This window comes from Vitis vinifera, chromosome 1, assembly GCF_030704535.1.
Source record: "Vitis vinifera cultivar Pinot Noir 40024 chromosome 1, ASM3070453v1".
NCBI lineage: Eukaryota > Viridiplantae > Streptophyta > Magnoliopsida > Vitales > Vitaceae > Vitis > Vitis vinifera.
Window position 1 is genome coordinate 5,276,094 of NC_081805.1, and position 27,773 is coordinate 5,303,866.

At 32.9% G+C, this 27,773-nt stretch overlaps 3 protein-coding genes and 1 long non-coding RNA gene across 5 annotated transcripts; all 4 read right to left on the reverse strand.

Moving 5' to 3' along the window:
- Positions 1-1,317: 1,317 nt before the first annotated feature.
- On the reverse strand, positions 1,318-2,119 carry LOC100252692 (uncharacterized). Its single transcript, XM_002284839.5, has one exon. The coding sequence runs from the start codon at positions 1,966-1,968 to the stop codon at positions 1,576-1,578; it is 393 nt and encodes a 130-aa protein (XP_002284875.1). The 5' UTR covers positions 1,969-2,119; the 3' UTR covers positions 1,318-1,575.
- Positions 2,120-7,953: 5,834 nt separating this feature from the next.
- LOC100247591 (plasmodesmata-located protein 6) lies at positions 7,954-10,659 on the reverse strand. Its single transcript, XM_002284843.4, has 3 exons — positions 9,657-10,659; positions 8,519-8,665; positions 7,954-8,407 (listed from the first exon to the last, which is right to left on the reverse strand). The coding sequence occupies exons 1-3, from the start codon at positions 10,393-10,395 to the stop codon at positions 8,397-8,399; spliced, it is 897 nt and encodes a 298-aa protein (XP_002284879.1). The 5' UTR covers positions 10,396-10,659; the 3' UTR covers positions 7,954-8,396.
- A 3,092-nt stretch (positions 10,660-13,751) lies between these two features.
- On the reverse strand, positions 13,752-22,324 carry LOC100242160 (probable peroxygenase 4). 2 transcript variants are annotated; one of them, XM_002284853.4, is made up of 7 exons: positions 21,494-22,324; positions 21,278-21,370; positions 21,097-21,182; positions 15,543-15,637; positions 14,286-14,411; positions 14,040-14,186; positions 13,752-13,965 (listed from the first exon to the last, which is right to left on the reverse strand). In XM_002284853.4, the coding sequence occupies exons 1-7, from the start codon at positions 21,546-21,548 to the stop codon at positions 13,950-13,952; spliced, it is 618 nt and encodes a 205-aa protein (XP_002284889.1). In that variant the 5' UTR covers positions 21,549-22,324; the 3' UTR covers positions 13,752-13,949. The 2 variants fall into 2 exon arrangements, with proteins under 2 accessions (XP_002284889.1, XP_059595090.1); XM_059739107.1 differs by having other exon boundaries at positions 21,278-21,367; positions 21,473-22,324.
- Positions 17,429-21,090, reverse strand: LOC132254177 (uncharacterized). The gene is made up of 2 exons (XR_009466422.1): positions 20,342-21,090; positions 17,429-19,957 (listed from the first exon to the last, which is right to left on the reverse strand). It is a non-coding gene; the product is annotated as an uncharacterized LOC132254177 (long non-coding RNA).
- Positions 22,325-27,773: the final 5,449 nt, after the last annotated feature.

Below are 27,773 nucleotides of genomic sequence, written 5' to 3' on the forward strand. Positions count from 1 at the left end.
AACAAAAGGGCTTTGAAGATTCAGAAAAATCAAAACAAGCAATTAAAACTTGCATTCATGAACACTTTTCCGAATTTGACTTGGTTTGTATGTAGATGTTAATCCCTTGTCCATGATAGACTTTATAGATTAGATTACTTCTGAGTAAGGAGAGGGAGTGAGGGGTTTTTCTTGTCTTTTCTCTCTTTCTTCTGCTTGCTTGTTCTCCATCATCAATTGCATACTTTGTGTGTACTATGTTGTGGTCTTGTTACAGACTCTTTTTTTTTATTCATAATAATAATATATACATGTGTGTGTGTGTGTGTATCCCTTATGCCTATAAAAAAATGACAAAAAATAAAAAAAATCATTCTTCCACATGGATGAACACTTGTGTCTTCTATTCAAGCATTTTTTGATAGGCAAAAGCGGATATATATCAACAATGCCTAAGCAAAGGGCACATCAAAGTCCACATGATGTATACAATAGGCACCAACATGCAAGCAAAAAGAAGAGAAAAAAACAAAAGCCTTATATACAAGAATCCCAGGTAGCAAGTACTGATTGGAACGTCTATAAAGGAGTTAAAACAACGATAAGACAAGAAAAATGGACAAAAAAGACACAATTTAGGACAAGCCAAACTCTCTCTGAACTAAACATGTCAGCCTTTTCTCAAAGCCTCTTTCCTAAATAAAATACACCCTAGAACAAGTTTGATGTCAGACTGTCAGTAGGCTAACCTAATTCCCCTTTTAGTTCTTTCGGACAAAACAGTGAAAAGAGATAAAATCCAAACCCAATGATACAACCTTATCAAAATTACACGGGAACTGCTTCTGTCAAACCCTAGTTTGTTCCCATGGTAGTTGTTTGGGACAGCACGAGCAAAAGTACTTTAGTTTCAAGCCAGTATGAACCTGAACTAAAACTTCAGCATGTAACACTAGCATTTCCAAGATGGTTAAAAAGTTTTAAAAATGAAAAACCAACTTGCATGTTGAGATGAGATCAACAAGCCTGAGCCAAATGAGAACAGCATACAGACGCAATATTTCCTTCCTACTTTCCTTTTCATCATGCACCTGGCACCAGATATATAAGTTCCAAGAGCATCCAATTGTAATCAAGTTTCCCATTACAAAAGCAGGTTAAACCCCATATGCTCACATAAGAACCAATATTTTGTGAAAAACATAGTTATGTTTTAACAGAATAATTAACTTATCTATGGCTTGGGCTTTCACCTGGGCTGTGGGTTGATTGCAGATAATTGGGATTAGGGCTGAAATCCAAATATGCCTTTTACATTGGAATTTCTTTGGATGGATATGAAATTTAAATTCGATTCCATATTCATTGGTATGTAAATATAAAGTCCAAACACCCACATTATCAGTGATCAAACACACGGACAATTCCAAAACCCATAAAGTATTCTTGGATTAACACAATAACAATCCTCAACATTCAAACGTAAACCCACAAGCTACAGATCCGGAACACAAGATGTCAAACAATATGGGAACGCAAATCCATTCAGTCAGACAACTGAGATCAATGTAAAATTGACTTATCTCGATGCGGAGCTTAGTCCCGATTTTTCAACCTCTCGAGTCGCTGATTCAACTGTTCGATGCGAACAACCAAATTGGTAACCGAGTAGAGAAGCCAGTAGAAGATCAAAGCTGCGGCGATCAAGAGGACGTTGCGCTGACTCTTCATGATGGACTTCTGGTGGCGGAGGTGCTCGGTGGGGGTGCAAGACTCACTTTCACAGCTGGGGCGAGTCTCGTACTTCCAGTAGATGTCCATGAGCAAGAATAGGCAAAATGGAACCACCGACAGGAAGGGTTTGAGGAGGTTGCGAGTCACCGCGATTAGGCCCTTGCGAAGAGCATCGAGACCTGGTAAGGTTAGGAGGAGGACCATAATTGCTTCTGCGGCCGCGGCGTAGCCAAGAACTACCCATTCCAACGCCATTTCTGGATTCTTGATTTCTGAAAACCCTAGATCTGGTCGAGAAATAGCCTTGTGGAAGGGTCTTTATGGGACAAGGAAAAGGGCAGTCGGCGACAGTTGGAAGCTGCTGAATATGACAAGTGGCGTTATGATGCACTTGTTTCGCGTGCACTTGTCAATCTCCAAAACGCTGCGTTTCGCTAATAATTTAAATAAATATTTGATTTCGTTAAAATATCAATTGTTTATATAAATTATATTTTAATGGTTTCTTTTAATACCAAAATAAATTACCAATATAGCTTCATGAAACTTGGGGACGGAGAAAAAACATTTTGATGAAGAGAATATTAATTGACTTTTATAATATTTTGATGAAGACAATATTGATTGACTTTTATTTGCTACTCGTTCGCAAATGGAAAACCTCATATTCCCCTTACATTTGCTTGAAATTTTCCTCCATTTTTCTTCATCTAACTTAAAATATCGTATAACATTTGAATATGGGATAATTAAATAAACTATAAACATCATAAGTTGAATTTGAGCTCAACTCATAGCATTACGGAGGCTTATTGCATCTCATTTATTAAGGAGGATAAATTTTAATCTTACGTGACAAGTCTTTATACTCATGAGCTCAATACTAACAAAAAAGAAGTAATCTTCAAATGCTACAATTTTTACGATCTCTCTTCTCTATATAGCTTTCTGGTAGCTCCAATGTTTAAACTAACTTTTTAGGGTCATGGTTTTCATTACTTATTTGTTCAACACTTATAAAGCCAATACTAATACAAAGAGGTTATGTTAATAGTCACTTTGTTAAATGTTTTCAAAATTAGATTGATCATTAAACCCAAAAAGTTACTAAGTCACATTTCACTAATCAAGCCAATAGTTCAATCATGGTAAAACCATGGTAGTAGTATGATATTTATAAATATACATGTTCATAATATTAAAATTTTAAAATAATTATAAATATTAAAATATATATATAATGATAAAATATAAATCAATATATACATAATATAATTTGTCATATTCGATAATAATATTGTGTGCATCGATAAATATATAAATTTTGTAAATATACATTCATTATTAAGTTACATTAAATGTTATTTAACAATAATATTGTGACATTACTTATAGTATGTCTAATTTTAAAATATAATTAATATTTAAATTGTCATCCATTTAATTCAATCATATTCAATAATATAAAATAAATTATAACATATGTATAATTTATTTTAATATTTATGTTTTTTATATTTAATTAATATATAAATGATATAAAAAATTCTGTTAAGAAAATTGACACAATAATTTTATATTTTTGGTCCTAAAATAAATGAAAGTTAAAAATAAAATAATTAAAAATAAATTGAAAACAGATGAGTTTTAATATATATTTATTTTTGTCCACTTATATAATTAAAAGCCATTGGATGCCATTGCCACCTTTGGATACGTACTTGTTGCAGACACCGGAATATGGTACTCACCTTTGAAATGGAGCAAGTATTTGATGATGAAAGCCAACATTGCCGGTTGGAAATTATGTGGTAGTCCATGACTTCCGCCTTTTTTAAAAGGGGGAGGAATGTGTTGCCCCTCCTAGTGCGGATAAACGAATGTTAGATAGATTAATAATCACGTTTAAATAATAAAATTATTAAATTAATAACCCCATTAAATATATAAAATAATAATATTTTTAGAAATTCTTAAAAAAATATGTATATAAATTAATAATTAATAATTAATAAAAAACATAATATATATCACCTATTTTTTTGTATTTTTAAATATGCTTTAAAAATAACTTTTATATATAATACTTTATTTTTAATTATTTTTTGAATTTTATTATTATTTTGAAACCCGCTTATCATTTTTTTTTCCGACATCTGCCAAAAGAATGGTTGGGGAATAATGGTTTTTGTTATTGAGTTGAGATTTACTTAATTACCATTTACAAGACATAATGTTTAAGAAACTAACAAAAAAAATGGTAAATGATTTATTTATTTAATAATAGAAGAATGTTATACATGATAGTTACCAAAATTGAGCTTATTTTCATAATTTGAAACTAAAGAAATTTATATTGGATCATTGTGACAATGCATTTTTAGTTAGGTCTAGTGGAAGAATAATTTGATTTAGACTTTTGGGCTCTTTTTGCATAGGGCTTGGCCCTCTCATATGTATGGGGCTTGAATCTCTTGGGCCTTGTTTAGACCCAAATTAAGATTTGAGGATCTCCAAGGGGGTGTTCTAGTGTTGCATATACCATGTTTTAAATTTGTAGTCACCTAATAATATGTCCAATTTGCATACATTTTAACTAGATAATTGATTTTATATATCTAGTATAAGGTTTCATATGATTAAATTTGGATCATACTTGGGAATGAGAATCATAAATCCAAAAGGAAATTCATGGAATAAAAGAATATAAAATTCCCATTTTTAATGGTTGATTAAAATAAGGAATTTGAATTTTTTATTTATTAAATTTTATGTCAATTTCATGGTTTGGTTATCCTAGGAATCATGTGGGTATAGCCAACAATGGGTTGGGGCTTAAGGTTTGAAAATAAATATGGCCTAGGATTCTCTTCTTCCAACCACTGATTGAGGACAACTCAACCACATTGTTCTTTCATGGAACCAACAATTACTCCCTCTTTGAACCTTATTATAAACCATGACTGTGATGGGAAGTTTTATTGGTGCCTCTTTCACTTGGTGCAGTCTTAAAATGAAGGGTCGGTGTCGAATCCCCCAATTGTACCTATTTTTGAAACATGGGGGTCCTTGGTTTTTTTCAATTGAAGGGTACGGGAAACAAAACCAGCATGTAGCCATGAGGCAGGACATGGCCTAATATGTCCATTATTAATTATTTCACAATTACACCAAGGCATGGGGTGGATATTCATATATTTGTGTATATATTTTATAAGACTTGTTTGGCTTATTGTTGGATGGTTTCAATTATAAGAAAACATGTTAGAGTGAGAAGGATGGAATCAAGGGAAGAACTCTCTTTTTATAGGGTAAACATACAGTAGATAATAATGGTCCATGCACCTCCGATAGAGGGATTATAGATTAGGTGATGATGTGAGACACGCGAAAAGAAAAAAATGGGCATCCAACAACCATAGCTTTATTTTGTTCATTTTTTGTGTCATCAGGTCAAGAGAGTGGATGCTTTGAACGTAACCTGTAAGCAGCAAGCAGTATGTCTTGCTTTCATTGGGCAGCGCAGCGTGTAGAATTTGGAACCTATCCCATAGAAGCATATGGTGGTAGCCTGGTAGGTTCTTTCTAGAAAATCAAAAGAATAACATATGAATAAATGGGGACAATTAAAGAAACACTTCCCCCTTTAGGCGTTTTGTCATGTTATTTGAACCAGTAGTTAGAAGGGAATCATTCGGAACTAATGATCTTCTACATACCACCAACTAGACGCCACAGCTGCAATCAAGTGGTTGGCTCTGCCCCCCACTGAATCAAATGCAAATCCCTATTTCAACTTCCCTCTACTTTTATTGCTTATTATTATTATTTTTTTGGGTTATTTCTTAGGGTGGCTGGATAAATTATTAAAATCGTACCTTTAAATTATTTTGATATGGTATAGACATTACACATAAATCAAAATTACAAATAAAAATTTAAAAAGAAAAGATTCAAGAGGCGTGTACCATCAACATAAAGAGGAATGTGCCAACTTATTGTCATTGTCACAGTAAAGAGGAGCTTTCCTATTTTCATCATCTCGTATCTTTGTAGAAAATTGAATTAGAAGATTAAAAAGTTTCAAACTTGCTTGAATGGTACGAGAAGAAATTTTCATAGAAGGTTCTCAAAGGGAAAGTCTCCTGGGTTTACCTACCTCAGTAAAAGACAATTATGGATGATATAATTAGTTGATCTACAATTAACCTTCTTCATGCCTTTTTCGTTTTGAGGAAATGATATTTTTAAAAGGAAACTTGAGCAGAATCAAACATAGAAATGTCAAATAATTCATTTTATTAGAATTTTTAATTAAAAAAATAGTACAATTATGCATATAAATGTTATAATGTTAGATGAAATAAGATACAAGTAACATCTTGGTATATTCTCATAAGTTTTAATCCATGTCTAAGAAAAAATTTTCAACAAAAACATTATTTGCACTTAGATATAATTCAAAGTTTAAATTATTTTAAAATAAATTTAAGAGTTAAATTATAATAAGAGCAAAAATATAAGGATAATTTTCATAATTTACATAAAGTATTTTGACATGTAATTAAAGGCCTTCGAACTCCTCATCTTGATCGTTAAAATACGTGTCGTGAAATCTAACAATTGAATTATGGTAAAAATAGATGAGATTAAAGTATAAAAATGCAACTAGATGAGTCTTAGGTACAAAACCATGTAATCCAAAGGGTTAATATATGAAATCATCTAATTGATGATGTCTTTTCGATATTTATCGAAAAAAAAATCGTTCAATATTGTAAGAGGACCCATAATCAACACAAGGAGGAAATTCCCTAATAATATAAGATAAACTTTTAAACCAAGAAAAAATTGTGAGCAAGATGTATTAGTGTGTGACACGAGTCATTATACATCAAATATGTGTTCCTCTTTTAATCCATACGATTAATCTACACATACTAAAGTAGAGACAGGCCTGGAGAGACCTAACAAAAGATTTCGTTGATAACATAAATAAACAATAATTTCTCCAAAAGAGGTTTATATGATTCATAAATAAATCATCTGCCCCTGAGTTTGTCATGCCTCTTGTCATCACCTTTAGTATAATGTCTCCTTTGTTGAATATGAAAAATGATCACTTTCCTTAGTTGTTTAATGGCCCCATTGCTGAATGTCATGATTATCACTTGCTTTGTGGCCTTGTTAAGGAATATATATCTCAGCACACAGGTGACACTACAGATTGTAAATTAATAGAACCATGGGTCCCCGACTACACCAGCCAAGGGTGGAACCAAAGCTCTCTATATGATTGATGGGGAAAAAAGGAACTAAAGTGCTGGTGCCTAAAATTAGATTGAGACTGACTCATGATATCTTAATACTGGCCTAAAGCAAATACCAAAAGCTATGGATAATGGATGAGAGAGAAGATTCTATGTTTAGTACTTTCGTGGATAATACCATTCCCCACTAGTATCATGCTTCTCATTATTGACCCTCCTTTTTAAATCCCATATCAACTTTGGATTTAATATATGTCTATACCAGTTTAAAACAGGGAGACAACATTGTCTTCTTCATCGTATTGTATCTTTCATAGACATGAGTTGGCCGGTATGGCAAAAATATCCTATCAGTATTGATTCAATAGGTATCAACCCTGAGATAATTTAAGCTTAAACTATAAGCAGAAATTGAGGTGGATGGCTAAGGCTTCCCTTAGAAAACAGAGACGGATTCTAGCCAAATACCATAAAAAATTTTGCCTTCGAACAATCATTTCATAAAAGAAATCTCTGATAATGAGTGAAAGATACATCTAGAGCTCTAAAAGTAAGGAGTGTGTTTGATTGAGAGTGTTTTTAGTCAAAGTGTAACAACAATCCACACCAAAAGTAAGGAGTGCGAGTGTTTTAAAAGCGTAACAACCTGCATCGCACCTAATCGTATAGATATTATTGTTTAAAGGGTAAAATTCGTCTATAAGATTAAAAGAAACTCATATATATCACCCAATTGTGTCAACTTTGGATCTAAAGGGATCCTCACGGCTATAAAATGTATCTACAAAGTTAAGAGTTCATACATATATAGTGTTAGGAACTTTCTCCCCTATATGATGTGGGACATCACACAAAATGTTTTTAATTAAAATGTTTTCTCTAAAAGCAATTTTGAGAGAATCATCTATCAAATGCTTTTCTCGTAGCATTGTTAAATAGACTTTAAATCATACTGCTTTGAAACGAAATCTAAAAACAAGTATGTTCCATATCTAAATTTTGCAAGAAAGGTAAAAATTCAGCAAAAACAATACAAAAGATCCAACAATGTTTACTTAACTTAAGCATCACAAAGCACTTTTTCCAGTGAAAAGAATATGCCATTTACATATTAGTAGACAAAGCTAACATTGTTAAGTGGGTGTGGGGAATGTGGAATGTGTGGGACTTCTCTTCTCGTTGCAATTTTCTTTTCACATATTTCAAGGTACCTGTTTCCAAAAACATCTTTCTCGCTAGCCTTTAAGGTATGCTTTAGAGGAAGTGGGAAGGAAACTACAGAAGAGAGATGGAAAGAAAACAAAAGAGAAAAAAAGTGAAGCAAAGGAACCACCGAAAGCAAAGCGACTTGATTTACCAGAGGAAGGAAGGAGAATGGAACGGTAACTGGAACAGACTTCCACGGATTCTGATTCATTTGCCATCTGCAATTTCATAAATGGAATCATAATAAGAGAATTTGGCTACTTTAGCTTTGCATATCATGGAGGAAAAAGGTAGAAAAAGAAAAAGAAATCAAAGGATGAGAGACATACCTTTTCCTTCAAGCACTTTTCTTAAGAAGGAAAGGAAAACTATGATTAACGCAACCCCTGCTATAAGCCCGATGAGAATTGCTAATGTCTTTTCGATGTCTTCATCATTGTCGTTATCATGATCATGATGATCATAACCATACCCATCTGCATTCGGAAAATTTAAAAGGCTATGAAATTTTCTCTCATTATCATCAATCCCACAACAAACAATTGGTGACTACAACTCATTCATATTTGGTCCCTGTATGAATGGGATGAATCCAGAGCCTCAGAGAAACTGAATTCCCCTTTCATAAACATTGTAAGAAATTCATTTTGCACTTCGGTGATTAGGGTTTTGATTGGTATGCATGGTTTCAAGCAAATTAGAATAGAAATCATATGAATTTAGGGCCACTGTCACACTGCATTGGCATTGGATTCTTGGGGTCCTATGAGACATTCATTCAAAGTGGGGCCTGGGTTGGCACATGAAATGCGAAATTATATACCAAAGTGTATGCTTTATATAAAGCTTTTTTGGGTAAAGCCAAGTCCAAGTACTTTGACACTGGAAAAATGTAATCAAATGCCAACTAGAGTCAAATACAAGAAGCTCCATGAGGTTCAGCATGGAACCCCATAAGATCTGAAGGTATCTTTTCCCCTTTTCCTCTTTTCCTCTATTCTCCTTTCATTATAGTATGCTTTAATGAAAATTATGGTAATCTCATGATCCATGGTGAACCCAAGCATTTAAGCCACGTTCAGAATCTAGAGCACAAAATTATATTAGATCACTCCATTGGACAGTGAACAAGAGAGGGATTTTTTTTTTTATACGGATTCTAGTACATTAAACCACACATTGGATTGACTACTTCCACTCTTCCACACTCTAATACACACAAAGGAAGGTTTGGTAGTAAAAGGGGAAATTCAGGGAAAAAAAGAAGCCTTCTTGAACACTCCGAATTTACCCAAATACCTTGAAGGCTGCCTACAGTTGAAACCCATGCATTTACATTTCAGTTTGGGAAAATGGAACATTCAGGAGTATTCAATGAGGTTTTAGGAATTCCAGAAATAGATTAGAGACCCAAAAAAAGAAAACCAGAAACCAGAAACCACCAGCCTGGGTGGTGAATCCGCTTACCATTTGCAGTGTGCGATCGATCTCCACCTTCCCAGAACCGCGCGTAGCACTTGGCCAAGAACATGTCTCCCCAAGCAGAGGTCCCACACTCGCTTCTCAGCCGTCCGATGGCGTCCGACACGCAATCCTGACACTCGCTCGCACTCAGATCCCCTACGCACTGCGCCATACCCTGGATGTTCCCTGACCCCCCGACCCGAAAAGTCTGGGTCCCGCCCTCCAGGTAGCCCAGCACGGCATCGCGGCGGGTCAACGCGTCGGAGTCATACCCAATCGACGGCCCACATTTCTTCACCACCACCGTCTTGTCTTCCACCCCTAGGAAGGTGGCGTTATCGTACTTGACGAAGCATCCTTCGAGCTGCAACGCGCCGCCGCAGGAGTCAAGACAGAGGGCTCCGAGTTGAGACACGCAGCGAGCCACGCAGCGAGCACAGTCGCCGGGGTTGAGGTCGCCTCTGCATTGGTAGAGGCCGGAGACGGTGTCCTGAGAGGTGGGGCCAGGGACGGTGTACTTGTTGTAGAGGGCGGCGATGCCAGGAGCCGAGGCTGAGTTGACGAGGGAGGTGAGAATAGAATTGACGTTGGACTCGTAGGGTGAGCCCTGAACGTACCTTATCTGAGCGCACCCACCAAAGATGAAGGTGTCTATGGCAGAGATTGAAGGGCTTGGCAGAGCTGAGAAGGTGATGAGAAAAATCAAGAGAGACGAGAGACAAAGAGAAACGCTTACAGACATGCTGTCCAGTCTGGTTAGCCAAAGTTAGAGAGCAGGAAGAACTGAAAGGTCTAGGCTGATGGAATGGAAGTAATGGAAGTGTACGAGTCTATGAGCACTTTGGCAGGCTGTGGTTGCTTCACGCAGAATTACGTAAGGCAGTGAGACAACTTGATTTTTGTATATAGTATATGATGATCATTTTTCCAAATAAAAAATAAAAAATGGGATAGTAAAGTAGAATGACTAGATGGGTATCAACCATTTTGACTTGATGGTGTTGGCCTCCTTTTTCAGGGTCGATAATTAAACCCCTGCATAAATGCTATGATTTTATTTTTTATTTTTTATTTTTATTTTTATTTTAAAACCTTATTAGGGTTAAAATCTAAAACTTAAATAACCAAATATGATTTTTTTTAACATGAAATATATATATATATATATATATATATATATATATATCAAAGTAAAATCTTGTTAACGATCATAATTGAAGACGACTGGTTGCGGGATTCCGCTAAGTCCAACAACGGATACCTTGCGGTTTTCTTCAAGAGGAAACGACTTTTACTTTTAGCAGGCCTATGAGTTTTTTATTAACCTTTTTCTAATACTAAATTTGAAAATGACTCCAAACCCGAATCGAGTCAACACCCGCACAATGCAATTGATGAAATTTCCAGTCCACGTGGTGGGATTCATCATTTTTTACACCAAATAATGGGCCTAATTATTGAAGGGCGAGATTCCTACTTGACAACCTAACCTCTTTATTACTTCATAGATGGATGATTAAGTACTTCATTGATGGATGATTAAGAATTGAACTGAGTTCTCCAAAAAGTTAACAGCAGGTTCCAAAAGCATTCATGACTAGTCAGAGATGGATGATTATGAATTGAATTACCCACCAAGCAGAAACTCCATGGTTTGGGTTTTTTTTTTTTTTTTCTTTGAAGCTTTACACAAAAGAAGAAAAGAGAAAAAGGGCTCTCTTGTGAATGGGTAACAACTGTAACATTTCAACCAGTCAAATTTAGTACAGGCCTTCATTTAAACTTGAAGCAACAGCCATTATTTCATAGGATGACCCATTTTTCCCATCTATGAACAGTCTTCCAATATATGACTTAGTATCTTCATGCCTGCATATTTGTGGAAACAGGACAAACATTTTGGAATTGGGAAAAGCCAAACTGGGTCCCCGCTCTCCTTTTTTTTTTTTTGTTGAAAGGTATTATCATAATTTATTTGATGCCTAACGATCACCACCTTACATGGTTTCTCTGCATAAAATTTGTTTAGTGAAGTATTGAATGATAGAAAATTTTGATGCTCCTCTTTTACCCAATAGTTGTTCAACCACCTCCCCCTCCAATGCATTTGAATAGATTATTTTCTTTGTTTATGAGTTGAATGACCATGGTTTTCAAGTGGGCACAGCAAAAGCTACTTGATTTGGAGCGGAGAGGTGGGGGAGCAAGGATGTCTGTCTCTGTGATCGGCAATTGACACAAGACACTTTGTTTATATGACTATTTAACAAATTTTTCTCTTTGGGATATCACAATTTATTTATCTCCGTAACCCCTTAATCGCGACAGTTCGATTAGACCCTGAAAGGAGCTAGCTTGGAAATATATGGGTTGAACCACTGCCACATGAAACCCAACTCATTTGTATGCCCAAGTGATGGTTTCACCAGGCATCAAGGGAAGCCACTCCCACCTCTTGTACATGGGCCCACCATAGACAGCGGTTGCCACAAACTGAACCAGGGGTTGAAGAAAGCCAGAAAAGGCCTAGTATTGAGTTTCAGAGCTTTATGTTAGAGGTCATATTTTGATGTGATGATGAAGAGTGGGAGACAAAATGAGACAAGAATATGGTTATCTGTCATTTGAGAGATCCAACCATTTGGTCTCTGAAGGAGAAAAGGAATGGATAAGAAGAGAAACAGAGTGGAGAACAAATAATTTAGAGAATATGGTTCTTGAGATATGGAACCAAAATCCATAAATTCCCACACCATGAATCTGCTGGCATTTCATTTATTGTGTTACTAAGAATAAATCAATCTCTTCTTTTTCTTGTATCTAGCAATCCATGCATCCAAATGAGGAATGGTTCAAGGGTCTTAATAAAATTCTCAATTTATTTATTTTGGTGATACCAATTATTATTGGGTGTCACATAACCAAACTGGAATCAACTTTTCCTGGGTTTTAAGGGCAACAGTGACCTTCAAAAGTTAAATCCTTAAACACGTAAACGAGTTTAAGGTCAGTCTCTTATTCCCTCACGGATCAAAAGAGTAGACGAGAAGCGACACTTGCTATGCGGGCATGTGACAGAAAACAATTGGTGGACGTATCAATGGGAGAATGGTTTTGGAATGATCTTGGAAGAATTGATGATGTGAAGAAAAAGGCAGGGGTAGTTCCATCAAAGCAAAAAGGAAAGAGATGGAAGAAGAGAGGAAGGTGAGGTCCAATAATGTCCTTATATTAAAGTCACGGTAGTTTTGTCTTTGCCTTGACGTGCCCACATAGGCTTCTGCCTTAACACCCGACCAGCTGATTGTCATTTTGCCATCCAGATAAGGCCTTCTCATGGGCACCCTGTACCTTCCTACGCTTCACCTGTTACCTTTATTTCTGGAATTCAGTGTCCTTATGCACCCATCTTAGGCTGCTCAAAACCTCCTGAGTCAGGCCCTACTAGCCAATCAAAATTTCTCAATGTTTTGCCTTTGTCTGGCCCTTTTATGGTTTTTTGAGTTTGATTCTATTTTTCACAAGGCAGGCCCATAGGCCATAACTAATAGTATTTATTTTAAAGATTTAAAAATTACATTGACATCTTAAAAAAAAATTAAAAAAAATTTAAGTCAATAAATTATTTTTATTTTCTATTTCAAATACATTTCACTTATTTAATTCCTTTATTTATATATATATACATATATATTAATTTAAAAACATATTCGTTTGACTGCTTTTTTTTCCCATATTTTTCATAGTAAATACAAGAAAATCTTTTTTTTTTTTTAATTTTTTTTTTTTTGGTACTTTTTGGGAATCAAATACGACCTTAATAATTTGTATACCTTATAAAAAATTACTATTATTTTTATTTTAAGAACAAAAAAACAGAAAATATCTTGGTATAAGAAGAAACCAGGCTAATCTCAATTAGTATTCATGGTGGTAGCATGTGACAGCCCTTCTTTTGTACTCAAAGAGAAGTGTACATGTATGAATGGGCCACTCCAAATTGGTTTGTTTCACATACACATATCTTGGCAGACCTCACTTCTGAACGGCCCAATGACAACAGAGCCTACCAATATTTATTCTTAAAGAATAAAAGGGTTAAAAGAAGAAAATCTTAGTTTTTTTCCTCCATAAATAATAAATTTGCATCCACTAAAATTTTATTTCAGACACCAATCAAACACTCGCTGAATTTGTACAAACAAAAACAACCATGTCAGATTCAATTCTAAAATCAGGCAATCCAACCAGCAACCCCCGAGACCAGAAGGGATGATGCTACCAGTCTGCCCCTTTTTAGACAGAATGAGGACTGCATAACAATAAATAAATAAATAAATAAGAACGAAAGTGGAAATCAGTTTTAGCTAAAATTTGGTCATTTACGCTTTCTTCCGAGCTGAAGCTCTATGCTCCTGCATCCTTTCAAACAGGCTTCCATCGTAGACTGCTCTAATAGTTTCTTTGTGTAGTAGACCATTCTTGTCCTTGCAAAGGAAGTATAAGATCTTCCATTCTGTCCAGCTTGCAAGCCTGCAATCCACTTCACCGTTTTAGTATTTGGGATTTTATTCAAAAACTGATGGGAAGAACCAATGCGGCGTTCTGGAATTATGAAGCAAGGAAACTAACCATCCACTGTAATCTTTTGGGACCCTGTTATACTTGAGCATCGCCAGCAGTTCATCAGATGTTAAAGCGTTTGAATTAGCACCCGCATGCTTGGTGAAAATCTCTTCAAACTTTGAAGGAACAAACCTTTAAAAAAGATGGAAGAAACAAATGATCAAATTCAGAATCTGAAGGAGGAGAAGATCAGAGTATAGTGCATGAACAACTGGATCTGGGACTCTGGGTGGTCACTTCTCAATGAGAAAGTGGGATCAGAACCTGGAAATGAGACCGTTTGGCTCTGGGCCTGGCATGGAGTAAACTTAAGTATGAGAATGTACAACTAAACAATTAATATATGGCCAATTCAATTTCAAGCAGACCGAACTCGTAAACCCTAGCTCCATTCTCTGGTGGAATGCACCTTTCATATTTGAGTTGGCTGGTTCTCAGGATGATGCCTTGGACTCTGCTCAGTTAAGTTCAATATTGGCACATTTGAAAAAGTAAAGAAATTTGAGAGCAATATTTTTTGTCTAATAGACCCACAATATGGTCCAAAATGAAGATACTAGATTAAACACCACATAAAGCAACACTTATAAGCCGTGTTAACATGTTGACCTAATATCAATACGTAGAAATTTGTAGTCCATTTTTCCCCTCATCACTTCTTGGTATGTATAAAAACAACCCGAGAGTAAGTTTTTATCTTCCAATTCTTATTTGCTGGAGTGCATGACATTAAGAGTTTGTTTGGGAGTGATTCTATAAAGCATTTATAACATTTTTAACACTTGAATGATAAAAAATTTCAAGTATTAAAGATATTAAAAACACTTCCTAGAATCACTAATAAATGAACTCTTATTATGGGCTCAAATCTCAACTCATGTTTATTTCTCCTCTTTATTAAGCTTACATATAAACCCTAAAAAGAGACTTTCCGTGAGGAAGGATGTTAGAGTGTATGATATACATGGTGGATCAAAATCCTACAAATTTAAACTTACATGTAAGCATGATATACACGGTGGATTTAAAACCTACATGCTCAAACTTTTAGAAAAATTAGTTGTCTATCGTCATCTTCAATTAGCCCTCAAAGCCCTCTACAACTACTAAGCTTTAGTATAAATGCACCGATAATTGGAGTGACATTTAAACTATTTGATGATATATTTGTCATTTATTATCTAAATTTGTTTTGTGGACATGCCCATAACAAGGACCATGTAAAAATGGAAATGAATGCAAAAATGGAAACATGAAGTATACCTTCCTTCACTATCATAGACTCCGGAGTCACTTCCATGTTTGGCCATATGGATGTTTTTTATCTCAATTGGGAGGAGTAGAGAAGGGAATTTTCCCTGCAACATGCAAAAATTGAATTGTCATCATCACTGATTACTACCAAAAAGGGCTATTTTGTAGACCTAATTATAATGGTTTTAAGCACCTTTGAGTAGTAATCATATTCATTTAACCCAATTAATTCATTAAGGTCCTTAGTAATTGGTTTTAACCATTTTGTGGCAAATTTACATGTTTTTATCAGCTTATGAATCGATTCAAGCATGCCAATTGATGGAGGAGCTATTTAGGCAAGTTAAGCAAGGATTTTGGACGATTACAGGCTTGAATTTCAAGTGGAAACACGAGCACAAGCAATGGAGAAGAGGAAAACAGAGTGAAGAAAACAGCTGCAGTCTTCCTTTGAACTTTTGGAGCACTTCCTGAAGTCCATTTTTTGCATGCTATATACCATTTGAAAGCTTAGGAAGTCAAGAATCCAACGCTTCAAACCTTGTATGATTTGGAGCTGAAATGAGGAAGATATGGCCTTTGGAAGGCAACTGTATCATGTCAAATGACCAATTTCGCAATGTGAATTTCACATTGCGAAAATTTCGCAATGTGAATTTCGCAAGGAGATTTTCTTCATGGTGCGAAATTTTGCCATTTCGCAATGTAAATTTCACATTGCGAAAATTTCGCAATGAGATTTTCTTCATGGTGCGAAATTTTGCCATTTCGCAATGAGGATTTAGGCACATTGCGAAATTCCTTTGAATCCCCTGTTTTGAGACATTGTTGATGTTATTCCACTACCGGTTCTCCAAGATATTTTGCTTGATTTTTAGCTTTGTAAATACCTATTTTACCCTTGTAATCAACCAATGAATAGGTTGCTTTTGTAATAGCTCTTGTAATTTAGCTTGTTATTGTCTTTAAATAGAGGTGAAGAGCCTCAGACAAGGATCATCTAATCTTGTAACCTGTAACTTTATAAGTTATAAGAGCACCTTTGTTCATACGTTTCTTTTCTCTTTTCTTTCTCATTTTCTTAGTAGCCAAACATCCTTGGAGGATGAAATCCCCAAGGATGAGAGGCTAAAACCTTTTAGTTTCTTGAAGTAATGGATGCCATGTGAAGCTCCCGTGTCAGGATGGAGATTTCCAAGCCATGAATGTAAGTAGCTGAGCATCATAAATGTTTTCATTCAAAGTAAAGCTTTTAATCCCTCTGACTTGCTTTGAATGGCCAATACTTGATAACCTTTTGGTCTCAGTGGATTCTTATTGTTAGATCCACTGATGTTCATTAGTTATCTCCTACGAGCCATTGTATTGCAAGTCGAGGAGATGACCTATATCATTAAAAGAGCATTTATGAGGTTCAACTACCCTTTTTGTAAGTTTTCAAGGACTAAAACTCAGTTGTTAAACTCATACCGGTTCGGGAAGTAAGCATCACCTTAGTTGCTTCCCCAACTCGAGGTGAAAAGTCCCAAAATCTCCATTTTTACACAGTGAGTTAAGCATGGCTATCCAAAGCTTTGAGAAACTTCTTTTTCCATCTTTTAACCTATTTTCATGTTAGTTTAGTTTACAACACCTTCATCTTTTTATGTTTTCATCTTAACCTAATTTTTATTAAGAAAAGTTCACTCCATCCTCCGAACTTCACCAGTTAAAGTAAAAACCCTTCCCAGTGTTCGATCCTAGAGCCACTATGCTATAGTAGCTTTGCTACTTTAGTGTAAGGACCTTAGGTATAAATTTTGTTGATACCCTTACATGCCAAGCTACCAAGAGTCGGGCTATCAATCACCAAACCCATGAATACAACCAGATCAAGTGGCCATATCTAAGCAATCTTTTGATAAGCCTACTAAAAATTTTCATGATCTTTTTCTTCTTCTTATTCCCAGTTGTGTCATATTATAAGGGTTCAAAGAAAATTATGAGTCCAGAGATTCATACACATCATAAGCCACTACTTTGATTTTATTTCTCATGGTGGGTGGATGTGCCACCAGCTTGCTCTGCCGGTGCTAACATCTCTCCATAAGAAAAGATGTGAAGTGGTGTCCTACCTGATTTCAGTTTAATAAATTTGCTACTGATAATGTGCTACAATTTTTGAATGAGTAAAAAGTAAGCTTTTATTTTTAAAAACTAAAAGCACTTTTAAAAACCATTTTCAAACCCAAATCAAGTAGGTTTTAATGCCTTGAATTCACTAATAAGTTAAATAATTTTAGAAAATAATTTGAAACTTAAATATTCACTCAATTAATACAAAAATTGATCTAAAATGACTTCACTATTTCCCTTATATGTGAAACCATAATTTTATAAATTTTCTCAATAAAAAAATATACTTTGAAGCAAGCACACATAATTTTTTAATTTTAAAAAATAATTTGAAACTAAAATTGACTCGAAGTAACATAGTTGTTTCTTCTTTACACATAATTACACTTTTATGAATTTTCTCACTAATTTTAAATCAAATAAGACTTCACGAGTTTAATAATTTTTAAAAATAATTTAGAATACTCAATTAATATGAGAAAATAATAGACTAAAATATTGGTTCAAGATGAGTTATGGTTTTATTATTTCTTCTCTCTAGACAATTATACTTTTTTTTAATTTTCTCACTAGCTAAATGGATTGTAAATCAAATAAGATGAAATCAAGTTGACTAAATTAATTACAAATTAAATCAAAATTAGTTCAAAATATTCTATCCGTAATTTGATATTAAGTGTATATATATGTAATAAAAAAACTTTTTATTTTTACATTAAAAAATATAAACTTTAAATATTTTTACTTTTTTTTCCTTTTTTGCTTTAAAAAGTGTTTTTAAAAAACAACTTTATCAAACACCCATGATTTAAAAAAAATACTATTTTTTTTAACTTAAAAACAATTTTTAAAAATAAGTTTAAGAAAAGATGACATTGCCACAAGGAAGAATCTTGACAAAAGAAAATAATAATTTTTAATTGGGAATGTAAAAGGTAACTAATTATTTTGTTTTATGGGATGATTTTTTATAAGAGTATGACAATTTTAAAAAATCGTTTTTAAATTATCGTAGTAGGAAAAATAATTCCAAATCTACCATAGTTTAGTTCAAATAGGAAAGAGCGAGAAATCATCTCTTAAAGAAACAATTTTCACAAAAAAAATATATATGCGAGAAATTCTCACTTAAAAAAAAATTCAAGTGGAAAATCGTTTCTTCAAAAGACGATTTCCACAACACAAAACTAAAAAATTATCACTTAAAATAAAATAATAATAAAATATTAAAAAAACCCAAGTGAGGAATTATTTTTCACTTATAATTTGATGATTTCCCTTTTGGGTTTTTTTATTATTATTATTATTTTATTTTAAGTGAAAATTTCTCATTTTTGTAGTATTTTTTTTAAAATAAGAATTTCTCATATATATTTTGTGTGAAAATTATTTTTTTAAAAGACGATTTCTCAGTTAATTTTACTTATTTTTTATTTTTAAAAATCGTTTCTTTAAAAGATGATTTCTTATTTATTAAATTTTTTTGAAGTCATCTCTTCTCATATAACAAATGGAATTATAGAAATCGTGCAAAAAAAGTTCATAAATCCTCTTTTGAAAAGAGGATTTTTCACTTCTAATTTATTTTTTTATTTTTTATTTGAACAAAAATTGATTTGAAATTATTTTTCCTAACTGCTATGCCAGATGAGGACGAGATAAAAAAGCACGGTCTTCGAGAAGGATGTCCATAATTCAGGAATTATTTTTTAAAACCGCCGGACTGGTGGGTGCAAGATTGACAGAGACAGGGACCCTCTGGGCTCTGGCCCTCTGGGCAAATGGTCAACAAAGGGTATAGAATATGAAGTTATAAGCACCAAAATATGTGGCTGCAAATTAGGTCCACCCAATGTCTATTTCTCAATGAAAAAACCTTGTGGTAGGTGATGACTGATGACTGATGACTTGGCCTCACCCTGCAGAATCTAATGCGAATCTATCTCAAAGGCACAGATTCTTACAGGTTGTCAGAATGACGCTATTGTCTACAGCCTTAGACTAAACAAGAGTTTGATAATTCCTCTTATTTTAATCACCGACAGTCACAGCTATAGTTGCTTTTAACTAACAATTAATTTGTTTAAAAATAAGGGGAGAATTATGTTTTGATGGGCCAATTTAGGAATAATAACATTTTCGGAACCCAACTTTCCATAATGCAAGATATGTCCACTGTTTGGAAAAATATTAAAGGAAACATGCATTCTGGCCTGAGGTGTTATTTCATACCGAAAATACCCCTCTATTGTTCATCGTCCCTGTGAAAGGTCCCGATATTTCCTACCAGCCCACGCAGGCTGCAAAATCTGTCCAATTTTTTATTTTTATTTTATTTTAAAAACATAAGATGCTATTTGGTAACCTGATCGTGATTTGCAGGCAAAGGTTGGATTTTTCAGCATGGCTCAAAAATCGTGGATTTAGGGTTTGTGAAATTTAAATCCAATGGCCCAAAATCAAAGAGACCCCTAGATCAGATCAAGAAAACACATGGAGGAAAAAAAAAAAGCACTTTTTTTTTTGTTTTTCTTGGGGGTTTTGCATGGATTTTGTCGGAAATCAAACGAGGATGGATTTTCTCGGAAATCAAACGAGGATGAATTTTCCCGGAAATCGAATGGGGGATGGATTTTCTTGGGAATCAAACGGGGGTTGCAAAAAAAAAAATAATAACTTGATTAGATTAGTACCTGCGAGGATTGAGAATGGCAGAGGAAAAAATAGGGCTTTTTTAAGGGATTCTCTCGTCTGGAGGCCAACTTCAGGAAAGGGCCTCGGAAATCAAACGAGGATGGATTTTCTCGGAAATCAAACGAGGATGAATTTTCCCGAAAATCGAATGGGGGTGGATTTTCTTGGGAATCAAACGGGGGTTGCAAAAAAAATAATAATAACTTATTAGATTAGTACCTGCGAGGATTGAGAATGGCAGAGGAAAAAATAGGGCTTTTTTAGGGATTCTCTCGTCTGGAGGCCAACTTCAGAAAAGGGCCTCGGAAATCAAACGAGGATGGATTTTCCCGGAAATCGAATGGGGGTGGATTTTCTTGGGAATCAAACGGGGGTTGCAAAAAAAATAATAATAACTTGATTAGATTAGTATCTGCGAGGATTGAGAATGGCAGAGGAAAAAATAGGGCTTTTTTAGGGATTCTCTCGTCTGGAGGCCAACTTCAGAAAAGGGCTCCTTGATGCCCGAGTGAGAGACGGTGTCGTGAGAGACGGTGGCTGCTGACAGGGACAACTAAAGGGCAATTTTGGAATAGCATTTTAAAACAGTAGATAGTGCATGTTTCATTTAATATTTTTCCAAACAATGGACATATCTTGGATTATGGAAAGTTGGGTTCCGAAAATGTTATTATTCGCAAATTGGCCCATCAAAACATAATTCTCCCTTAAATAAATTAAATTAAAAAAAAAATGGCGCAGAAAGGAGATTTACCGGTCGAGTTTTCCGACTGAGAGCGAGATTAATCAAAAAGGCACTGCCGGCGGACAAGAAAATACCACACCCAATTGCGCGGAAGCCTGTTACAAAAATAGAACGACCCATGAGAATCCTTCCAAAGAGAGAAGCAAAAATTTTCCACTGAATTTTTAGCAAAGGGAAACGGGAGAAAAACCTCTGTAAGTCTCCCATGGGTAGACGGTCCCGTCTTTGTTCTGGTCAAAGAAAGCAACGTGCTTCTGAAGAGCACTCAGATCACCCCCCAGTCCTGCATGAAAGCCCAAAAAAAAACAGAAAAAAAAAAAAAAAAAAAAAAAACCTCTTTAGCTTCCCTAAAGAACAAAATTAAAGACCCAAAAAAGATGGAGAGGATCCTGCAGGCTCTCATGACCTTCATTCGAAATGGGCCTACAATCATCAGAAGAAGACGATGAAGAAGAAGCCATGTGTACGAGACTCTAATCAACTTGGGGGTGGGTAGGTGTGGGAATCGGTACTGGTGTTTAGAGGATGAAAAGGGAAAATAATCGTGAAAAATCAAAGCAAAGGAGGGAACCCAAGACTTGGTTGTTGCATCTGACAGTACACCCATAAATACAAGGCAAGAGCGCCGCCAACGATTCTATTCCCCAACTCTCCTTATACAGCACTGTTCCTTTTCTGTAACTTTATTTTATCCCAATGTTTTTGCTTCCATAAAAAAACAGTAACCAATAAGCAATGCCTCCGTGCCTCTGTTTTAGATTTGATGCCCATTATAATAAAGTTGGAGAAGCGTCCTTCTTTGAACAACAGGTATGTCTTAATATGCACCTTGAAAATGCTTGGTGGCCTAAACGCTGCCTCTCTCCAAATCTCAACCCACTTTCCGTTTGACCAGGCCATTCCGTTAACCTATACTTGGGTGCAATATCCAATCTTCAAAATGATTAAAAAAAAAGGGTGATTTACAAGCCCATTGTTAGATCACATGTCCAAATTATGCTTTTGGGGTACGGAATTGACAGTGATCATCACATAATGTAAAAAGTCTCAATATTATCAAATTATGAGCTTATTTTTACCTGTGGTTGGGTGGTGAAGTAAGAATAAAGCCACGAAATTGCCAAAATAGACATTGAAGGATTTTGAAGAATCCCAAGAAAAAAGCAATTGGCTTTAACTTTACAAAAAGAAAAATGATGGGTTGCGAAGAGATACATGCTTATAAGTCACTCCCCCACCCCTCCCTCTCTCTCTCTCTCTCTCTCTCTCTCTCTCTCTCTCTCTCTCTCTCTATATATATATATATATATATATATATATATATATATATGCTTGATGATACGACATGTAGAATTGGGGTAAAATTGGAAACATCTATTTATTTGATGGAAGCATGAAACATCTGGATGGATGGATAATCATAAAACCCAAAGTAATGAATTGGCGTATCCGCAAGCGGCGGAAGCCCATGGATAAAACTCCTGACACGTGCTCCACCTGCATGTTGCCTGGACTTTTCTCAATAGTACAGCAATTTAAAAAAGTTATGCTTAAATTACTGTACTGGCAGAAGTTATTACAAATATAGGGTAGTTTTTGCCACATAGGAGAGAGGAGAGAGGAAAGAGGAGAGAGGAGAGAGGGTGAGAGAAGAGAGGAAAGAGGAGAGAGGAGAGAGGGTGAGAGAGAGGAGATAGGAGAGAGGAGAGAGGAGAGAGGGTGACTGTAAAAAAAAAGCAAACTCGTCTCTTGAAGAGACGAGTTCCATGAAAGAAGAGAGGAAAGAGGAGAGAGGAGACAGGGTGAGAGAGAGGAGACAGGAGAGAGGAGAGAGGGTGTGTAAAAAAAAGCAAACTCGTCTCTTGAAGAGACGAGTTCCATGAAAAAAAATATATATATAATTTTAAAAAAATTCTAAACAATTATTCAAGGGAACTCGTCTCTTGAAGAGACGAGTTCCATGTAAAAAAATCCCAAATTTAAAAAAAAAAAAAAAAAATTTCCAAAAAGGGAACTCGTCTCTTCAAGAGACGAGTTCCATGTAAAAAAAAATATATTTTTTATTTTAAAAAATCCCAAATTTAAAAAAAAAAAAAAAAAATTCCAAAAAAAAAAAATTTCCAAAGGGAACTCGTCTCTTGAAGACACGAGTTCCATGTAAAAAAAAATATATTTTTTAAAAAATATAATTTTTATTTTAAAAAATCCCAAATTAAAAAAAAAAAAAAATCCAAAGGGAACTCGTCTCTTCAAGAGACGAGTTCCATGTAAAAAAAAAAAATATTTTTAAAAATATATATATATTAAAAAAAAATCCCAAATTAAAAAAAAAAACACAATTCCAAAGTGAAGAGACGAGTTCCATGTAAAAAAATATATATTTTTTAAAAAATATATTTTTTATTTTAAAAAATCCCAAATTTAAAAAAAACAAAAATAAATTCCAAAGGGAACTCGTCTCTTGAAGAGACGAGTTCCATGTAAAAAAAAATATATTTTTTTAAAAATATATATATTAAAAAAAAAACACAATTCCAAAGAGACGAGTTCCATGTAAAAAAATATATATTTTTTATTTTAAAAAATCCCGAATTAAAAAAAAAAAAAATTCCAAAGGGAACTCGTCTCTTCAAGAGACGAGTTCCATGTAAAAAAAAAATTATTTTTTTTAAAATATATATATATTAAAAAAAAAATCCCAAATTAAAAAAAAAAAAAAAAAAAAAATAATTCCAAAGGGAACTCGTCTCTTCAAGAGACGAGTTCCCATGTAAAAAAAAAATATTTTTTTAAATATATATATATTTAAAAAAAAAAAAAAAAAAAAAAACAATTCCTCAAAATTCCTAACAGACGAGTTCTCATCTAAAAAAAAATATTTTTTTTTTAAATATAAAATATATTTTTTAAAAAATATATTTTTTATTTTAAAAAATCCTGAATTAAAAAAAAAAAAAAAAAAATTCCAAAGGGAACTCGTCTCTTCAAGAGACGAGTTCCATGTAAAAAAAAAGTTATTTTTTTTAAAATATATATATATTAAAAAAAAATCCCAAATTAAAAAAAAAAAAAAAAATTAATTCCAAAGGGAACTCGTCTCTTCAAGAGACGAGTTCCCATGTAAAAAAAAATATTTTTTTAAATATATATATATTTAAATAAATTTAAAAAAAAAAAAAAAAAAAAAAACAATTCCTCAAAATTCCTAACAGACGAGTTCTCATCTAAAAAAAATATTTTTTTTTTAAATATAAAATTTCAAGAGACGAGTTCCTTTAGGAAAAAAAATATATTTTTTAAAAAATATATTTTTTATTTTAAAAAATCCCAAATTTAAAAAAAAAAAAAAATTCCAAAGGGAACTCGTCTCTTCAAGAGACGAGTTCCATGTAAAAAAATATATATTTTTTAAAAAATATATTTTTTAAAAAATATATTTTTTATTTTAAAAAATCCCAAATTTAAAAAAAATAAAAAAATAAAATTCCAAAGGGAACTCGTCTCTTGAAGAGACGAGTTCCCTGTAAAAAAAAAAAAAAATTTTAAAAATATATTTTTTATTTTAAAAAATCCCAAATTAAAAAAAAAAAAAAAAATCCAAAGGGAACTCGTCTCTTGAAGAGACGAGTTCCATGTAAAAAAAAATATATTTTTTTAAAAATATATATATTAAAAAAAAATTCCCAAATTAAAAAAAAAAAAAAAAAACACACACACACAATTCCAAAGGGAACTCGTCTCTTCAAGAGACGAGTTCCATGTAAAAAAAAAATATTTTTTAAAAAATATATTTTTTATTTAAAAAAATCCCAAATTTAAAAAAAAAAAAAAAATCCCAAAGGAAACTCGTCTCTTGAAGAGACGAGTTCCATGTAAAAAAAAAAATATTTTTTTAAAAATATATATATTAAAAAAAAAATTCCCAAATTAAATAAAAAAAAAAAACACACACACAATTCCAAAGGGAACTCGTCTCTTGAATAGAGTTCGCTTGATGAATTGTTTTTTTAAATATTTTTTTTTAAAAAAAATTTGTTTTTACGAACTCATCTTAAAAAGACGAGTTCCCTTTAGGAATTATGAGGAATTGTTTTTTTTTTTTTTTTTTAATATATATATTTAAAAAAAAAAAAAATTTTTACATGAAGAGACGAGTTCCCTTTGCAATTTTTTTTTTTTATTTTTAAATTTGGGATTTTTTAAAATAAAAAATATATTTTTTTTTACATGGAACTCGTCTCTTCAAGAGACGAGTTCCCTTTGGAATTGTGTTTTTTTTTTTTTTTTTTTTTAATTTGGGATTTTTTTTTTAATATATATATATTTTTAAAAAAATAATTTTTTTTTTACATGGAACTCGTCTCTTGAATAGACGAGTTCCCTTTGGAATTTTTTTTTTTTTTTTTTAATTTGAGATTTTTTAAAATAAAAAATATATTTTTTAAAAAATATATTTTTTTTACATGGAACTCGTCTCTTCAAGAGACGAGTTCCCTTTGGAATTTTTTTTTTTTTTTTTTAAATTTGGGATTTTTTAAAATAAAAAATATATTTTTTAAAATAAAAAATATATTTTTTAAAAAATATATTTTTTTTTTACATGGAACTCGTCTCTTCACTTTGGAATTGTGTGTGTTTTTTTTTTTTTTTTTAATTTGGGAATTTTTTTTTAATATATATATTTTTAAAAAAATATATTTTTTTTTACATGGAACTCGTCTCTTCAAGAAGAGACGAGTTTCCTTTGGGATTTTTTTTTTTTTTTAAATTTGGGATTTTTTAAAATAAAAAATATATTTTTTTTTACATGGAACTCGTCTCTTCAAGAGACGAGTTCCCTTTGGAATTGTGTGTTTTTTTTTTTTTTTTTTAATTTGGGATTTTTTTTTTAATATATATATTTTTAAAAAAATATATTTTTTTTTACATGGAACTCGTCTCTTCAAGAGACGAGTTCCCTTTGGATTTTTTTTTTTTTTTTTTTAATTTAGGATTTTTTAAAATAAAAAAAAATATTTTTAAAAAAAAATATTTTTAAAAAAAAATATTTTTTTTTACATGGAACTCGTCTCTTCAAGAGACGAGTTCCCTTTGGAATTTTTTTTTTTTTTTTTAATTTGGGATTTTTTAAAATAAAAAATATATTTTTAAAAAAAATTTTTTTTTTTTACATGGAACTCGTCTCTTCAAGAGACGAGTTCCCTTTGGAATTTTTTTTTTTTTTAAAAAAAAAAAATTGGGATTTTTTAAAATAAAAAATATATTTTTTTTTACATGGAACTCGTCTCTTCAAGAGACGAGTTCCCTTGAATAATTGTTTAGAATTTTTTTAAAATTATATATATATATTTTTTTTCATGGAACTCGTCTCTTCAGTTTGCTTTTTTTTACACACCCTCTCTCCTCTCTCCTGTCTCCTCTCTCTCACCCTCTCTCCTCTCTCCTCTCTTCTTTCATGGAACTCGTCTCTTCAAGAGACGAGTTTGCTTTTTTTTTTACAGTCACCCTCTCTCCTCTCTCCTCTCTCCTCTCTCTCACCCTCTCTCCTCTCTCCTCTCTCCTCTTTCCTCTCTTCTCTCACCCTCTCTCCTCTCTCCTCTCTCCTCTCTCCTATGTGGCAAAAACTACCCTATATTTGTAATAACTTCTGCCAGTACAGTAATTTAAGCATAACTTTTTTAAATTGCTGTACTATTGAGAAAAGTCCCATGTTGCCGCCTACTTTTTTAATACTTGCATGTTTCCAGCTGGCCGCGTTTAGATTTTCACGAATCACGCTTTCACACTACCAATTTCTTTTAAATTTGCTTCATTCGGAGAAAATTTTTAATTGAAACATCTATCAGGCTAAATATATCTATTACGTATAAATTCATCGAATTCTCTTTTTGTTTTTAGATTTTCTATAAATCACACTTTCTTACTATTTAATTTGCTTCATTTGAAAAAATAATAATAATTGGAATCTCTGTCGAGGTGTGGCTAAATATATCTAGTGTATATAAGTTCATCGAATTTTTCTTTTGTTTTTAGATTGTCCACAAATCACGCTTTCTTACTGTTTAATTTGCTTCATTTGAAGATATTTTTTAATTGGAACATCTACCGAGGTTTGACTAAATATATCTAGTGAGTATAAGTTTATCGAATTCTTCTTTTGCTTTTAGATTTTCCACAAATCATGCTTTCTCACTATTTAATTTGCTTCATTTTGATAAATTTTTTAATTGAAACCTTTGTCGAGGTTTTGCTAAATATATCTAGTGCGTATAAGTTCATCGAATTTTTCTTTTACTTTTAGATTTTTCACAAAACATGTTTTCTTACTATTTTATTTGCTTCATTTGGAGAAAAATTTTAATTGGAACCTCTGCCGAGGTATGGTTAAATATATCTAGTGAGTGTAAGTTAATCGAATTCTTTTTTTGCTTTTAGATTTTCCACAAATCACGCTTTCTCACTATTTATTTTGCTTCATTTGGAGAAATTTTTTAATTGGGACTTCTATAGAGGTTTGGCTAAATATATCTAGTGAGTATAAGTTTATCGAATTCTTCTTTTGCTTTTAGATTTTCCACAAATCACGCTTTCTCACTATTTAATTTGCTTCATTTGGAGAAATTTTTTAATTGGAATCTTTGTCGAGGTTTTGCTAAATATATCTAGTGCGTATAAGTTCATCGAAT

Excerpts from the sequence above, each read along its gene's own strand:
- LOC100242160 (XM_059739107.1), bottom strand. The coding sequence starts at position 21,548 with ATGGCTTCTTCTTCATCGTCTTCTTCTGATGATTGTAGGCCCATTTCG. Across the intron at positions 21,368-21,472 it reads TCATGAGAGCCTGCAGGATC|TGGGGGGTGATCTGAGTGCT; the intron begins CTCTCCATCTTT and ends TTCATGCAGGAC. Across the intron at positions 14,412-15,542 it reads GTCTATGATAGTGAAGGAAG|GTTTGTTCCTTCAAAGTTTG; the intron begins GTATACTTCATG and ends TCTTTTTTAAAG.
- LOC100247591 (XM_002284843.4), bottom strand. The coding sequence starts at position 10,395 with ATGTCTGTAAGCGTTTCTCTTTGTCTCTCGTCTCTCTTGATTTTTCTC. Across the intron at positions 8,666-9,656 it reads TCGATCGCACACTGCAAATG|ATGGGTATGGTTATGATCAT; the intron begins GTAAGCGGATTC and ends TTCCGAATGCAG.
- LOC100252692 (XM_002284839.5), bottom strand. The coding sequence starts at position 1,968 with ATGGCGTTGGAATGGGTAGTTCTTGGCTACGCCGCGGCCGCAGAAGCA.